The 17,906-nt window shown below is 42.4% G+C and overlaps 1 protein-coding gene across 2 annotated transcripts in view; it reads right to left on the bottom strand.

Moving 5' to 3' along the window:
- Positions 1–211: 211 nt before the first annotated feature.
- The window catches only part of LAMB4 (laminin subunit beta 4), a 101,532-nt gene continuing 83,837 nt past the window's right edge, over positions 212–17,906 (bottom strand). For both annotated transcript variants that reach the window (XM_034666331.1, XM_034666338.1), the window contains 6 exons: positions 16,732–16,876; positions 13,451–13,658; positions 10,395–10,533; positions 7,622–7,795; positions 5,988–6,141; positions 212–1,295 (listed from right to left, as the gene is read on the bottom strand). In XM_034666331.1, coding sequence (XP_034522222.1) covers positions 1,156–1,295; positions 5,988–6,141; positions 7,622–7,795; positions 10,395–10,533; positions 13,451–13,658; positions 16,732–16,876 — 960 coding nt within the window. In that variant the 3' untranslated portion in view covers positions 212–1,155. The remainder of the gene's footprint in view (positions 1,296–5,987; positions 6,142–7,621; positions 7,796–10,394; positions 10,534–13,450; positions 13,659–16,731; positions 16,877–17,906) is intronic.

The raw sequence follows: 17,906 nt of genomic DNA, 5'->3' as shown, positions 1-17,906 counted from the left end.
TTATATTTATGTGTAATCCTGAAGCCCCTTCATTGAATTTTTAAACCCATTTTTTATGAGTCAGTCCTTAAGGGAGATGACTGCAGCTGCTTTCCTCTTTCATATACCAATGTTGGTGTCTATTATTTCTTATTCAAAAATGTGGGGCCAAATTCCCTTAAAATAATCCCTCTGAAAGATAGCTTTCAGAAACAGAAGCAATGGTGCTCGGTTATAAATCATACATGCAAAAAAAAAGTTAATGTGAAATCATAAACCCATTTTGAAATGAGGCAATCTGATCTTTCACACCAAACACTGACAATGGGATTGCTGTTCTTTCAAAAATCAGCAGCAGATATTATAGCAAAAATACTTTGACAGATTATGAAAACTAGTTCAATATTTATCTTTTTGAATATTGTTTCAGTGCTATTTGGGGCAAACAATCCTTTGGTTGAGAGAATGAATATACAGGGAAGTGGGTGTAAAAACACGTTACATTTTGAATTGTATGCATTTTATTCAGAATAATCGTTTTATAGATAAAGCAAATCCAAATAAAAATAAAGCACAGGACAATCTAGCACATGCCATGCAGATTAATTCCATCCTAGTGTTAGAGACGTTGATGTATTTCAGCTTAATTTGTTTGAATTTATTTTTATTTTGTTTTATTGTGGTAGGAACATTTAAGATGAGATCTACCTTCTGAACACACTTTCAAGTGTACAATATACTGCTGACTTACATACAGTGTATAGCAGAACTCAAGAATTTATTCATTTCTCTTCACCGGAACTTTATGCCCATTGATTAGTAACGCATTTCTCCCCTGGAACCCCCTCCCCCATTGGCAACTTAATTCACACTTAGGTGCACTTGACTGAAGTGATGATTGGTAAACAGAATACCTATTTATTTTGTACTTGTCATATGTCACAAATTATTTTTACATTATGAAAGGGAAAGGAAGGCAAGAGGAAACGTTTCTGAAGCCAGAGACGATGTCTCAACTGCCCCTTCTATTCCACGTGGAACAGCATTTCCTTGGCCCAGCTCAGATCTTTGGCTAGGAGCTGGCTCCAGAGGCTTCCCAAGTTCTGCACAGCTCCTCAGGGTTTCTTTTCAGAAGCCAGAAAAGAAGGCACAGGTGACTTTGCACTTCACCTCTGCCTAACTATAGCAAGTGGCATATTTATTCTCTTGCTCAACAATCTCGTTTTTAATGGCAACAACTTGATCTTCCAACCGCTTCAGTTGGTTAGCTTTTTCTTGTCTACTCAGGTGCAGATCTTGGATCTTCTTTTCTAAATCTGAAACAAGAAAATGAAGTAAAGGATAGACTTGGTTTTGATGGGTTCTTCCTGGATACCCACCTTATATGAAATGGGATTTCTGTGCCTCTTAAAGACATATTTACCTTTGTGTTTTGATTCAACAGACAACACATTTATTGTCACTAGCTTCTCAAGGTTTTCACACAAATCAGAGCAGACGAACTGATGTTTTTGTCTAAAAAGTATTTTATACCTAACGGCATTTATCAATGCCAGTCCAAAGCTAGTTAGAGCTTTTTAGAAAGGAAAAGGCAGAGGATGAGCCTTGATTGGACTTGGTGAATATTTCCACAGGTTTGCTCTTGCTGTTTTAACTTCATTTTTAAATGTGTGTTCATCACGTTAGGGGTTCTCAGTCTTTCACTAAAAAAAGACTGACATTTTCATTTCTTCATTCTGCTCTGCTGATATTCAAGCCCCTGAACAGGAAAAGCAAAGTGATGCCTTTCACTCTTACCCATCCATCCGACTATCTATTCATCCTTCTATTTATCCATTCATCCATTCTTCCTTCCAGCCATCCATCCTTCCATTTATCTATTCTTCATTCAACAAATACCTGGGAATTACAGTAAACCCCAGCAAGTGGATGGAGGAGGTGGACAGGGCCACAGTTAGCAGTGTGAAGTGGCTTTTAGAAAAAGAAATTGCCCTTAAGTTGATGCAGAACTTCTTAAAGAAGGAAGGTAACTGTCGCACCTCACCCGGATGGGTCACACCTGGATCATCGGGGGGCGTTGTCAAACTAGCCTGGGATGTATGTTTAAAGGAAGGAACCGGATTGCTGAAGAAATCTGAAAATTATCCGGTGAACAAAAGATGAATTAACTGGTGATGTTTCATATATAGAGAGAGGAAGATTCAGGGCATGTCCTGTAGCTATTTTCAAGTATTTGAGGCCTATGAAAGCAGAGGAAATGTGTTTTGTCATCCTGAGGAAATGGAATGAAACCAGCAGGTGAAATCTCCACGAAGGAAGACTTTGATTATAAAGAACTTTCTAGCAGTCACAGCCGTTCAAAGAGCGAGCTGTTATGGGAGACAGCGAGCATTCTGTCTCTCGAAACTTAAATAGAGATAATTTGAGATTAAAAAGGAGATTCAGCACTGCAAGTGTGTTTGTACTAAGGGGAAAAAAGACCCCTGAGCTTCCACCACAGAAGCGAATGAGGCTGGCTGGTTTCTCTTCGTCTGCCTGCCTACGTCCATTCTCCGTCCCGCTCTGTCCTGGAAAGCTAGCCTCAGTGGATGACATCATCTGGCTCCCGGGATCTCTGCAGCTCGTTCACACTTGGCCACTGGACAGTTCAGAGAAGTGATGGGGGCCGGGGGTGGGGGGAGAGTGGACAGGCTGTCCCCATGGAGCAGAAGGTTCTGGCAGTTCTTACACCTCTCCCCTCAGCCTGCAAGGCGGCCCCTCGCCTTTGGCTCCGGCATTGGGAGAGCGGCCTCAGAGCACTGGCCCTCCCACATCCTCTGCTCCTTTGGGCCCAGGGATGCTGATGGCTTCTCACTGCGGCCAGTCACACACCACCACCACACCCTCGGCTGAGTCTCGGAATTCCTGTGCGTTTTTAAGAGTTGCTCCCACCAAAAAGTAGAGGCTATATGCCCTCTCCCCTCAAACCAGGTCCAGCTGTGCCTATTGTGTTGACCAACAGAAAGTAAGAGAAATCAATGCGCAGGACCTCAAGGGGCTTACAGCTGTGCTCATCGTCGGGAACCGATACAAGCGAGCTGGCAAGCAGCCTGGGATGAAAGACCCCGTGGAAAAAGGGCCAGCATCTCAGTCAAGCCCCGCCCCAGGCGGACCAGCCAGCTGACCCCTCAGCCGAGAGCAGCAGCTGCTCTAGTAACCCGGCACAGACCCGCAGAAAACTACCCAGGCAACCCACAGAAAGATCACGCATGGCTGCGTTCTAGCCCGTAAATATGGGGAGCCCTTTGTTACACAATGAGTAGATAACTGAGCCAACTCTCGTTGTAAATACATGATCCAGAATCACATCGACGCGTGCTGCCTGCTTCTCGCTGGGACCCTGGCTGCGGACTGGAGACATCTCTCCTCTCTCTCCACTTTGACCCTGCCAACGTAAGGAAAGGCTCCTTTCTGGGATCCCCTGGGCACTTCTTCCTTCCTGGTGGAACTAGCACAGCCCTTGTGGTCAGACCCTTCTGGAGTGGCAGTCAGGAAGGTGGCCAAGCCAATGTCTTATTTTCCTACCCTGTTGAGCTGTGAAAACAGTTTTAAAGAGAGCAAAAAATGTGAAGTGCATGATTTTAGACTTCGCTTAGAAGGAAGGCCCCTAACTTCTCTTCCAATCTAATTTCAAAAACTGTGGAAATTCTAGTCTATGGGAATAAGTGGAAACAATTTGGGCCTCGACATAAAACACAAGACAAAAAATATTCTCCCCATGTTTTTGCTCCTACGGTTAGGACCCTAAATAACAGCAGATGATTTTCATATTACCTATGGCGGGTAAAAAACAAAAAACAACATTCTGTCTTTTTGAATCTCTCCTAGTAATTCTTTTAAAAAAGTATTAGGAAAATACTGAAAATGACAATTATGTAAATTATATAGATGTAAAAGATGGAAATTATATAAATAATTATATAAATGTAAAAAGGGGTGTTTTCCTCTTCATTCTCCCCCTCCCCAGAGATAACGAATGTTAACAGTTTGGTATGTATTTTTCCTGATTTTGGCCCACATCAATGTTGCATTTTCATTTTTTTTCATGTCATAGTGGTGATATGAGTGGCTCTAAGGCCAGGGACTCATTTTATAACAAAGAAGCATTATAACTGAGGAGTCTTGGCTGTTTTAATATCTTGAGAGCTACTTATATTTCAAATGAATATGATTAAGTTTTGGAGACAACAAATGCAATCAAAAGTAAAACTAGACCAGTCATCAGTGGATATTTCTTGATGATTCAGAGGTAGTTACTAAGGTCATTATGACTGCCCAGGAAAATCATGAGTACCCGCTGTGGGGAAAACAGATTCTAATTAACTTTCTGATCCTGCGTATTCTATGTTTACTCTACTTGGTGCGCATCAGAATTTCCATTTTTGATCAAAATCCTGGTCCAGACTATGGCTCTTTCTGGAACGCTACCTACAGACCTATACAAGATGGCCAGGGCCTTGGAGTCTAGATCATAGTGACTCCAAAACAGTTATTTGCATGGGAGGAGAAAATAAGCAGCGAGAGTTAGGACGGGGTTTCTCAACTTTCTTAACATCCACACCCTTAGTACTCTGGGCAAAATAACTGTGTATCATTGGGCTGTCCTGTGTATTATAGAACTTTTACCAGCATCCCTGCCCCATCCACTCGCTGCTACTTGTACCCCTTAGTTGTGACAAGCAGAAATGCCTTCAGACACTTTTGTCCCCAGGGTAGATGAAATCACCCTTGGTTGAGAACCGGGGGGTTAGGAAAAGGGCATTTCCAGTTGACCGAAGGCAATGGGAGTTTGTTCTGATGAACGTAGAGTGGAGACTCACTGATGCCCTTTGAAGTAAACCGTGCAAGTGGCTTGTTCTATTTCAGTCGCCAAGGCACTGACCCAATTCCTACTTCCTCGACTCAGTGGGCTCACAGGTGGTTGAACTGTGCCAATGGTAAGTTGGTATAAATTCTACCACGAAGGTGGAGTATTAGGTTATTGTCGAATTGGTGGAGCATGTCATAGAATCGATAGAACTCTCATTTGATCCAGCAATCCCCTTTCTGTGTATATATCTGAAGGAAATGAAATCCATACCTCAAACAGGTATCTGTGTTCCCATGTTCATTGCAGCATTATTCACAATAAACAAGGTATGGAAATAACCTGAGTGCCCATCAATGGATAAATGGATAAAGAAAATGGGGTGTGTGTGTGTGTGTGTGTGTGTGTGTGTGTAAAATTCAACCATTAAAAAAAGAAGGAAATCCTGCCATTTGCAACAACATAGATGAACCGGAAGGATGTAACGCTAAGTAAAAATAAGCCAGAGAACCACGAGAGACTGTGGACTCTGGGAAACAAACTGAGGGCTTCAGAGGGGCGGGGGGTGGGGGACTGGGCTAGCCCGGTCATGGGTAGTAAGGAGGGCACGTATTGCATGGAGCACTGGGTATTATACGCAAACAATGAATCATGGAACACTACATCAAAAGCTAAGGATGTACTGTAGCAGTTCAATAAAGTCTCAAAGGATTTAAAAAAAAAATAAGCCAGAGAGAGAAAGACAAATACTATATGATCTCACTCGTACGTGGAATCTAAAAAAAGAAAAAAAAGCTGAACTCACAGAAGCAGAGAGAAGAATGGTGGTGCCGGGGTCTGCGGGTGGGGGAAATGGGGAGAGGCTGGGCAAAGGTACCGACTTCCCGTTTTAAGATGAAAAGTTTCTGGGGATGCGACGTTCAGCGTGCTGCTGACTGGTTAACAATACCGCACCACATGGTGTGTGTGAGTCGATCTTCAGCAGTCTCACCATATAAAGACAAAAGTAACTACATGAGCAGACGGGCGTGTCGATTAACTTACTCGTGGTAATCATTTTACAAAGTATGTGTCCATCAGATCGTCACGTTGTACACTTTAACGACCTACAATTTCACCTGTCTCCTAGACCTCGATAAAGCTGGAAGGAAAGAAGAGATACCTGCTATCCGTCTTATCTTGTCCTCTGTATCGGTGGCCAGTTTTTCTGCCGCATCTTTGAGCTGCTCTACTTTTTCTAACGTTACCTTGGTCAGTCCTGTAGTGCTGGTCTTCTGCTGGAGAGCAGCGTATTGGTTTTTCAGCTCTGCAAACTCCTGTAACACAGCAACGCACTCCCATCACCGGAAAATATTTACAAAGCAGGTACCCATGCATGATATTTGCCTGAAACTGTTCATAAAAGGAGCAGGAGGAAAACCATGATCCAGTCAATATGCTTGAGCCACCCTGATATTTCCAGGCTTTTATTTCCTTTTTTTTTTTTCTTTGCAGGCTGAAAAAAAAAATCTCATCTTTAGTTAATTAAAAATAAAATCGCTTGGGGCACCTGGGTGGCGCAGTCGTTAAGCGTCCGCCTTCAGCTCAGGGCATGATCCCAGCGTTCTGGGATGGAGCCCTGCATCAGGCTCCTCCGCTAGGAGCCTGCTTCTTCCTCTCCCACTCCCCCTGCCTGTGTTCCCTCTCTCGCCGGCTGTCTCTGTCAAATAAATAAAATCTTAAAAAAATAATAATAAAATTGCTTTGTTATAAAATATCAATCATGACTCATGCAAAGGCAATTATTTATGGGGCACCAATCATTTGTCCTCAACGACTTAAGGTGAGAGACGCAGAGGACAGAGGTGACGCGATCCTGCCTGTGACAAATCTCTGGGTCAGCCGGGTGGGACAGCAGCCAGTGCAAGATAAAGGGCAGAGTGAGAGGTGAAGCTTTAGAAGCAAGGATATGGTTTTGGCAGGGAAAAAAGTAAGAGAGATGGGAGGCGGGAAGGGAAGTGACAGGTGTTAGTAGGAAGAGCTCCCTTGGCATTAGAATGGAAATCTCGTGGGTTGGCCTGGGAGGCTGACAGTCTAGAGGGTGGAACAGCTGAGTGGAGTCCGGAAAGGGAAATGGGGAGAGGGTGGGAGGGATGTGCATTTCCCAACCTCTGCTCCACAGAAAATGCACTCAACTCCTAAGTCTGGGGGATATCACCCAGCACATTAGGATTAAAAAGCAAGAGAGTGGACCCACTGTAAAAACACTTTCACATTTTTCTTGTGTTTAAGCTATTCTATGAACTCAACCAACCAGAGATATCCTGCTGAGAAACGAGCTGATAGTTTCTCTCAGCGATCTCGATGAGTACGGTATTTCCCACAACTGTTTAATGAGCTCACTCTGACTTCAGTAATGTGACCTGTTCTCTTTGGCAGGTGACTTTCACTTCTTTGTTTTCATGATGGGTTATGTGATTGAATTAGAGTAAAGGGTAAATACGCCCCAGATAGACCAATGGCACAAAGTGTGAACATTTGCAAGGAAGGAAACATTGATGAGGAAGGACACCACTAGTGGTCCTACGAGGAGGAGATGTGGGGAGGAAACACTCCATCCTAATTTGGTCAAAGGACTTCTGTCTTCCCTGGAGACAGCCCTAAGTGCCCATCCGGATTCCTACTAACGCATGCCCCTGAGCACCGTCCAGCGCTAAGGGGACTACGGATAAATGGCACAGCGAGCTGAGGTTAGAGGATTATCCTTCCAAGAGGCTCTGTCTGTCTGCTCCTGGTGGCACTGGCGGGGCTAATGACCTGCTCAAGGCCCCCAGCCTGGCGTTGGGCCGATGCGGCCTGAGCCATCACATGGGTGGCTTGCTCTCGGTTCCTTTGCAACTTGGTCTGCAGCTGGGAAAGCCCATCCTCCAGCACTGATCGCTGCTTTGCTAAGTCCAGCTCATTCTTAGCGTCCTTCGCTTCATTTTCAGCCTGTTGTTGATTTAAAGAGCAGAGAGGAGAAAGTCTTTTTATGCAACAAACAACGAGAAAACAAATGATTTAATTACCCTTCAGAAAAAAAGCTAGGTGTGAAGGGAAAGTGAATCACTCCTTTAATTTTTTTCTGTTCCACTAAAAACAACATTGTGATAAAATATTTCAGACACACACAAGGATATAAAAGCAACTATGACACATATCCCTGCGCTCAGCGGCCAGTTTAAGAATAAAGCCCCACCAGCGAGCTAAGGCTCTCCTCACACCCCTCACTCCCCATAAAGGTAACCACTATCCTAAATCTAGTATTTGTCATTCTGGGTACTTCTACACGCTCTTTACTAAATCTTATGCAGCATGTCTAACATATGCAGAATTTTTTTAACTTTATACAAATATATGATACTGCGTATTTCTGCAACTTGAATTTTAATTCAAAATTATGCTTGTACAGTTCTTCCAGACTAATCTGCATAGCTCCTGTTTATTCAGTTTCAGCAATTTAAAGCATTCCATTGTTTGAATATACAATTTATATTTCTATTCTCCAGCTGATGCAGTGGCTTCTCATTGTTCCTCCTTACAAACAGTAATGAACACCTTATATGTGCTTGTTATTTCCGTGGCTCTATTTGTCACATCGAGAAGTCAAATCTGCTGGTCATCTGTCCGCTTGTGTCTCGTCCTGGGGTCACACTTTCACACCCTCTTTGATTTTTGTGAGCATACTGAACGCTCTGATTTTGTATTCTACATCCAGTAACCGTCACACCCGCAGTCTCTTGTTTACTGTTTCTGGTGCCTCTTGCTTGAGGCAATTTGTTCTTTTATGTGTTTTGGGAGACATTTGTGAGGCTGGGTTTTAAGGTGCATTCCTTGGGAGGGGATTTCTGTTGGCCTCTGTCAGGCATCTGAGGGCACAATCAGCCCAGGACCACTTTACGTGACATTTTTAGCTTGGGCTGGTGGGGCCACACAGGCGGTGTGACTTCTACCCTCGAACTCGTGTAAGAGCAAGAGTGGCAATTCTTAGTGAAGACCTTCCTCCCCCACAGCACGAGTCTTTACTGGCACTGCGCCTCCGTGTGTGTGCGTGTGCATACGTGTGTGCTCACATGCATGTGTGCCTGTGTGTGTGCGTGTGTGCACGTGCAGTAGTACGTAGTAGCAGTTGAACATTTCACTGAGGAGTTTGCCTTCCCGTGCAAGGGTCGTATTCTTTCCTTGCGTGGGCTTTGTTTTCTGTCTCTTACGCATGGTGAACATTAAAACCAACAGCTCTCCGACACCAGCAATTGGTGGATACCCTCTGCCTGCCGTCAGGGTCCTGCTCTATTACCTCTCTGGATTCGTACTTCCCTGTCATTGTTGGCCTCTGAAGTTTTCCTCCATTTCTTACTAATTCAGCTATGTATTTTTTTAAAATATCCCAGCCAAAATTTTGGGTTTTTTTTCTACTAAGAGGGTTCCGTGGGAGCCCTGATCTACCCTATTTGTAGGAAAAAAACCCCAAAAACACCCTTTTTGTGCCCTTGGACATGTTTTTTCTAAGAGCACAAATCTACAAACTTTTCTGTAAAGGACCAGATAGTAAATGCTTTATACTGGGCAGCCCACAAAGTCTCTATTGCAACCACTCAACCCCGTGCCACTCCGGCACTAAGGTTGCCACGGACAACATGTAGCTGGATTCCAATAAAACCTTGTGATCTGGGATTAAAAAACAACACCAGTGCGCCCATTTGGCCCGCCGGCTGTATTTTGCCATTCCGTGTTCTAGCGTATATGCCTCGAAGGGGGAAAACCTGGAGGCCGCCTTTGGTTTCTCTGCTACCCTATACCTGCACCCGGTTCACATCGAAGCCTTTTATTTCCTGGCGTACTACTTCCTGTTCTACCGCTTTCTGCTTTTCTTTTCAAAATGCGTGTATTTAGATCTATACAACCCGGCCGAAGAACAGGGACTGGGGAGCTGGCATTCTGTGGGGAAGGGGATGGGCTGGAGGATGGAGAAAGACACATCACATGGCTTGGAATTAGGTCCTGTCCTCCAACTGCCAGACTCCCTTTCCCAGATCCATGATGTGGGTTAAACCATGGCCTGGCTCCCACCGAGCTCTGGATGGAATGCTTTCTTTTGGGTGAGATATCCTTTCAGTCCTAAGATACTCTGGTGAGATTTCATGCCAGACCTGGCAGTTACAACAACCTGGCAACAAACTTTCTTTGCCTTGTGAGCTTTAACAAGTCTCTTACTTTCCCTAGAATCTGAAGGGACAAACTCCTGCCTCAAATCTACCTTTACTTTGCTGTGTGACCTTACACAAGTCACTTAACTTCCCTGAGTCTGTTTCCTCATCTACAAGCTGGTAGTAGCACCGGCTTCGTGCCCCAGGAGGGGTCGGCAATGATGATGTGATGCCGTGAGAACTCTGCAGAATGTCACTTAAATGCATCATACCACCACCGTTTTATTTTAGCCTATAATCATCCCATCGGGCAGGTCAGGCAAGCATGACATTGGCACACATCAAAACCAGGCTGTCTCCACATTCAAAATCTTTTCCAGGTTAGTTTCCAAGAAGATAAATACCTGCAGAACGTTCTTTTTAATTTTCGTTATCTCTGCCGTCAGCTGTGTGATGGTAGAATTTACCCGTCCTTGGGTGACTTGAACTTGTTGCAATTTATTCAGCGTTTTGTCAAGATTTAATAGAACATTTGCTGCTTTTCTGAGGTAGGATATTAACATGTCAGATTAGGTAAATACACAATTATTCATTTGTTTCACCTTGGGAGTCCATTCGACTCCACGAAAAGCTTGGCTGAATTATTTATAAAGTAAATTTAAATTGCTCTTAAGCAAGACCAAGCACTGAAATCTTTATTTTGAGAAATAGGTAGGTTTAAATGCAACAACGCATACATATGCATATCAAGTAGATACAGATCTCGCCAGATATGGAAATCAAAGATACAGGTCTTGTTTATTCTTCATTTGTCATAACCAGAAAGGCTTGAGGACTGTCACTAGCAAGACTTGAACCAAATAACTCTCCTCGGCCAATTCCAGTTTCCTAATTTCTCACACTTCAGCCACACTCTAAATCCTCGCAGAGTGGGGGTAGTAGAGTTAAGAGGCCCCACAGACAGCAAAGAGAACTAAAAGCCCTCCGTTTCCAGGCTGTGTTTACTCAGGTTTATTTAAGCTCCACTGACATTCTAGCTGCCCGGGGCCCCGTCAGAGGTTAAAATCACAAGCATTCCAAGTGATGGTCTATTTTACAGAAATAAGCTCACCTCAAGTCAACATTCACCAGATACTTGGCTCTGCGGGCTCAAGTCCGCTTCTGGAACAATGTACCGAATGAGTGAGCCATCAGATAGACCTCTGCAGAGGCGTGATGAAAAATGCGCGTGGAGGAGCAAACCAGCTCAACGGCAAAACACCCCCGCCCCACGCAACCCTACCTCTCCTCCCACTGGAGTTGCTCTCTCACGTTTTAAAAAGCCTATTTTTGGGGGCGCCTGGGTGGCGCAGTCGTTAAGCGTCTGCCTTCAGCTCAGGGCGTGATCCCGGCATTATGGGATCGAGCCCCACATCAGGCTCCTTCCGCTATGAGCCTGCTTCTTCCTCTCCCACTCCCCCTGCCTGTGTTCCCTCTCTCACTGGCTATCTCTATCTCTGTTGAATAAATAAATAAAATCTTTAAAAAAATAAAAAATAAAAAGCCTATTTTTTTATAAAAGAGCTGTTTCAGGTTCATAGCAAAAATGAGCAGAAGGTGCGGAGAGTTCCCGATACGCCTGCCCCCACACACGCACAGCCTCCCCAGTTATCGACACCCCTGCCAGAGAGGGACATTTGTTAGCACTGACGAACCTCATCGACACATCATAGACCCTGAAGTCCGGAGTGTACATTACGGTTCACTCTTGGTGCTGTTCATTCTGTGAGTCGGGACAAATGTACAATGACATGCATTCATCATTCTAGTGTCGTACAGAGTACTTTTACTGTCCTAAAAGTTCTCACTGCTCTACCTATTCGTTTCTCCCCTCAAACCCTTGACAACTACTGCTCTTTTTTTACTATCTCCACAGTTTTGCCTTTTCCAGAATATTCTATGGTTGAACCGTACAACAGGTAGGCTTCCCTTTCTATACTTCTTTCTCTACAGTGACAGGAGGGGTTTGGGAGCCTTCCCTTCTCATAACACCCCCACCAACCATATCTTCATGTTGTATTCTTTTACCTTTAGATTTTCAATGTAACTGCTTTTAGAGTAAATTGGGAAAATAAAAAAAAATAGGAGGAGAAGAAGAAAAAGAAGGAGGAGGAGGAGAGGGAGAAGAAAGGGAAGAAGAAGGGGAGGAGGAGGCAACAACACACACACAAAAAGGAAAAAAACTTATCAGGAGGGGAAAGATTTACCACTAATCTTACCACCTTTTAAGACATCAGCATATTCTAGCANGTGTTGTATTCTTTTACCTTTAGATTTTCAATGTAACTGCTTTTAGAGTAAATTGGGAAAATAAAAAAAATAGGAGGAGAAGAAGAAAAAGAAGGAGGAGGAGGAGAGGGAGAAGAAAGGGAAGAAGAAGGGGAGGAGGAGGCAACAACACACACACAAAAAGGAAAAAAACTTATCAGGAAGGGAAAGATTTACCACTAATCTTACCACCTTTTAAGACATCAGCATATTCTAGCATCTTTGTCCTACAAAATTCTTTCTTTCCATGATAGAGATCCTCTTCTGTGTATAATGTTACCTTCTTTCTAAAAGCATCAACATTACGCTTGAAGGATCCCTGCGTGCTATGAAGAATCCTTCCTCAGTGCCATTTTTAAAAGCTGTGTGATTAAACCGCAGTTACTTATTCCTCCTGGTTGTAAGTATTAAACCCGGACAAGGCTGGGCTTACAGTGGGTCTGGCACACTTCATTTATCTAAGTGGCTAACGAGATGGTGAGGGCAGCTCAGGTTTCAACTGCTGGGTATCCTGACATGATGGTGATGCCACCATCCAGCTGGCCCCACGACTCTGACCTGCTGCACCCCATGCTCCTAAAAACACCCAGATGCCTTTCCCCGCTTGCTTGGTTAAGTCGACGAGGGCAAAGGAAGCATGAGTTAATGAACTCTGTGAACCGTATCGATAATTTTACTCCTATGTTATTCCTGGGGCACCAGTGTTCTTTTCTTCTACTCCTCACCATCATATCTTTTCAGTGTAGTCTTTTTTAAAAAAAAAAAATTAGATCTTCAAAATACAGTTTATTATGGTAAATTTAGAAAGTACCATACATAAGTAAGGAAGAAAGGGAAAAGGCACTGAGATTCCTACCACTTGTTAAGATAGCGGCATACGGCTAGTCTATGGCCTTGATTGGTATAAAGAGGTAACAGGTCACTGGAAAGGCACTCCAAGTCTACGGCAAGTGGGAAACAGGCATCCCTGCCCACTGCCTCCCACTCCCCCCTCTCCCTGAGGCTCCGGCAAACAGCTCAGGCCTCACTCTGGGCACTGAACTACGGGAGGGTAATTTCATTCGCACGTTAAGCAGCTCCTCAGATATTCTTCAAATGGCCTTTTAGCAGCTGGTCTGGGAGAGCAAGCCGAGAATCTGAATACTGTACTTACTCAGCGTCTTTTGCCTTCACCAAAACCTTTTGGGTTTCCTCTCCTGCTTTGCGTAGCCTGTCCTCATCTGTCCTGTAGTCCTCACAGAGCTGCATCAGCTTCCGTATTTTGTCAAGTTCACGGGTTAGATCCCGCGCTGTCACTGGTAGATGGATGTCAAGGACGCGATTTGCAACCTTCTCTATATCCTCCGGAGGCACATTTTCCTCTTAAATAAGAAGATGGTTTTAGGTCACTGTGTCTCCTTAGTAAACACCGAATCTTGTCAATACAACCACAATGAACTCTGAGTCGAATATACGTGCACCTGATTCTGTGTCCCTAAAACACCGGGATTAGACTACGCCCTGTAGATTCTTCTTCGTCCTCAGCTACCCTTCTCTCTGAAAGAAACACTGTTGCGTTGTGTTGAATACACACCACACAAATGCTTGCTGGAAAGCTGAAAACTACAGACTTACAATATCGTATCTGTTCTGCGAAACGCCCTCGTTAAGTCCTGATTCAAAAGCAATTAAAATGGTTAGATGCCTGTCATGAAGATTTGAATTCAATGAACGAGACACTGGGGAAGCACCAGGTTTGGACTCCACAAAACTGGGTTCTAATCCTCTGTGACATCAACAAGGCTCTCAGTTGTGGCTCTGTATAACGGAGCAACTCTACCTGTCGCTACCACTCCAAGTCCTCTTTTGAGACGGGAACACGACAATAGAGAGTAAAGTACTAGATGAACAATGTGTTATCAGGAAACTGTTGAATACACCCACGCCCTGCTTTTCAGGAAAATACAAGTGGCCTTCCCTGAGAACTGGAGCAGAGGACGGACTTAGGGTCCGGGGTGCTAATACATCGTGACTCTCTGGCTCCTTACTGAGGCATAATAATGCTAAATCCCGTGGGGGGGGGGAGTTGGAGATTGAATCCTCAAGGGGTTGACCATCCATTCCATATGAATACAGATCACCTAAGAACAGAAATGATAAATAGAAGACAAAATGATATGGGATCCAGAGGGAGGAGAAAGTATTTCAGGAAGAACCTCAAAAAGGCACATAAACTGAGCCTGGAGGACAGAAGAGGTTACATCTGTGGAAAGGTGGGGTGAAGGCAGGGGTGAAGGCATTCTAGATGGAGCAAACCGCAGACACCAAAGCTTGGGTGCAGCAAGAAGCAACACTCGGATCACTGCTGGCGAGAGAGTGGAGTCTAAATGCAGGGTGGGGTGCAAGTCCCGAAAGGCTGGCAGCAGAGCCCAGAAGCCTCTAAATGTGAGGCCAATGGACTCGGACTTTCTTCAGGAGGCAGTGGACACCACAGACACCTTCTGGCATTTGACTGACGCGGCATGAGTGTATATCCTTTGGGTAATCATTTTCACTCTAGCTGTTTTGTTTAAAATAAAAGGAATATTTTACTTCCTGTCATGTTTTTGGGGAAAAAAAAGTAACAAGATTTTTTTGTGAGTAAATCAAAATCATGTGTGAAAAAGAATGTACTATACTCGGAAGTTGCTCTTGAAAGAAACAGTATTTCCTTTCATAAAAAAAAAGTTCTAATAAAAAGTGAATTTAATTTAGCCACATATTTGTCATCAAACATTTATTGGCATTTGTTATGAGAGCATAAATTCAAAATTTTTATATGGGACTTTCAGGAGAAGTGACACACAGCTTTGTTAATGGGGAATTCAGACGATAAGGAAAATATTAAGATGGTCACAAAGAGCAGAGTAGTGTAGGCATCATACAATTTAATAATACATTTATTTGGGCTTCATGGAAAGGATAGAAGAAAAGAAATTGGTGAGTGAAGGGTACTGCTTCCTGGTGACCAAGGGTCTTGGGGCCTAGACCAGAGATGTTTCTTTTATGGAATAGGATTTTTCACTATGCTTAGTCTAATTTTTGTTGTAATTATCTAGACACAGTTTTTTTTTAATTCCTTGGGGGTAATTAAAGTAAACTTTTTTTTATTAGATATATATTCAACAGCAATGAGAAATGAGACAAGTAGTGAATAGGCTCTATGACCCAGTGAATGAGGTAGAAAGCAGTAGAACTTGCCTTCTGAGCCATCACTGGGGCCCAGAAGTGTATTGTGCCATTTCGTACAAAACCAGTTTGGTTTGGGTTTGATTTTAGTGCCTGAATTGACCTGTATCTGCAGAAATAGCTAATGTGTTCCTTAATCCAACCAGTTTCTGGATCTGTGTCTAATCAATACCCATCCATCTAGCTAACTCACTAAAAATTTGCTTTTGAACAAACAAAACGTCCAGTAGACCGATCCCACCCCATTCATTTTTACTAATTATTTTGGTCATTTTTATTATTTGTAGGGCCTCATTTTGTTCTTATTTCAAAAATCAAGACTAGAGCTGTTCATACAGTAACTAGAAATATGGAGATAGAATAAACAATTGGCCACCAGGGTCTCTTACAAATATTACACAGATTCACCAAGTGGTTGCAAAGATGGTAACAGACATCCCAACTGTCAGATGATTCGTGTGAAGAGCTCTATGTTACTGAATCTGGAAGACGGTGATGGAGAAGAAAGCCTAATATTAATTCCGCACAACGTCGCACCCAAGCTGCATTATTTGCAGAGAGTGAGGTTTCAGGTCAATTTCCAGCTGTACTATCTGATTTTTATCTTCAACTAATAATTCTCTATAGTTTAAAATAAACTTCTAAAAAAAATAGAGTAAAAGTGAACTTCTCCCATAATAAGGTACAATGAGGGATAATAACATCATAATTACAATAATAAATGGATCAAATTGTTCCTTTCGGTCAATCACAGAGAACCAATATGAAACTTGGAAAATATTCCATAATAGTTAATAACCAATATTTTAGATACCACCTCACCATAGTATTTGGTATACTAACCAAAATCTGGCATGCCTTGATCTCACACAGTCTGCCAGCAGAGAAAATCATGGAATCATAACATTAGGAAATCTGATAGAATCATCCTGTTAGACTTTTTTCTTAAAAAACCCAAATAACTTTAAGCATCAAGTTCATTGTTAGAAACTTTAACGAAATAGGACTTTTAGAGATAGCCATATATATACAGTTTTTGGTACAGAGTTAATATTTGGAGATTATTTCATTAAGAAATTTTAAATCAAGGGGTACATCATGTTTCTGATTTAGGCATTTCATTTCCACTTAACGTAATTTGAAATTGGTTATGCTGTTTGAGTACACATTTTTTTAAAAAGCAAAGAAAAAGAAACAAAACGAGTCCTAATATATTTTTCTGATTACCTGACAAAAACTTTTTCAGCTTTTTGATTAAAAGACTCATTTTCTCTTCTTCAGATTCGCTGTGGTTTTTCATATTCCTCAGTCTCTCACTTAGCTGTAAGGCATTGTTTTTGGAGACTTCTGCCAGTTTACCTACATTTTTGAGCTGGAATAAGAAAAAAATTACAACGAGGAAAATACGTAACAATTAGGTACATTCTGTGATATTTAATTACTTAGCAGGACCAAATGAAACTCACTAAAAACAAAATAGGAGTATAGAGAATTAAACATAAGATTCATTTTAAGGGATTCCGTTACAAGGTGATATTATTTGTTTTCATTAACACGTTTGCTTAATGTGAATTTATCTTGTGGTGCTTGGCTGGCTCAGTCGTTCGAGCAGGTGACTCTTGATCTTGGGATTTTGAATTTGAGCCCCATGTTGGGTGTAGAGATTACTTAAAAAATAAAATCTTTAAAAAAATAATGGGAATTTGCCTCTTAAAACATTATTAGTGATCGAAATTATTACTTGACAACAGTATTGACCTACTGTTAATGACTTTTCCTGATACAGACGTAAAACACAGATTCTGTTTTAATGAGACTTCAGCATTCTATCACATCAGCAAATTACTTAGGACTACTTACAGTGGTCATTACGTTTAATAAGAGCATTTTCTTTTATGTAAGTTAAAATAATTACTCTTCTTGACATTTCTCAAATTCAAATACTGTACTTTCTTTGAAAGCTAAAAAGAAGCATTCCTTCTCTTAATACGAGTTTGAACTCGGAGCAGGCCACAAAGATAAATTCCAAACATCTTGGACACTTGGTGGAAGAATGATAGGTCTAAAAGCTTGCCCTCTAGAAGTGCAAATTCTTATTTATGTGATTTGAGAAAATTCCTCAGCTTTTCTTGAGATTCCAACAAATTAGAGAAAGAGGAAAAAAAAAACACCCAGAAGGCAATAGGGCAATATCACCAAGAAGTTGAGCTGTATGGAATAAATTAATTGTGATAGAAGTAGGGCTAATTAGGATCAAACACAATTAGGGAAAAAAAAATCTCCCTTTATTTCCCCACAAAAGGAGACAGCTTAGTTTGAGCCATACGGATTTTGTGGAAAAGGATTTAATTGCACTCATTGGCAAATGATGAAACAAAAAAGAAATATTTACATGATTAAAA

This window comes from Ailuropoda melanoleuca, chromosome 1, assembly GCF_002007445.2.
Source record: "Ailuropoda melanoleuca isolate Jingjing chromosome 1, ASM200744v2, whole genome shotgun sequence".
NCBI lineage: Eukaryota > Metazoa > Chordata > Mammalia > Carnivora > Ursidae > Ailuropoda > Ailuropoda melanoleuca.
Note: the sequence above shows the minus strand (reverse complement) of the source record. Positions and strands in the feature narration are given on the sequence as shown.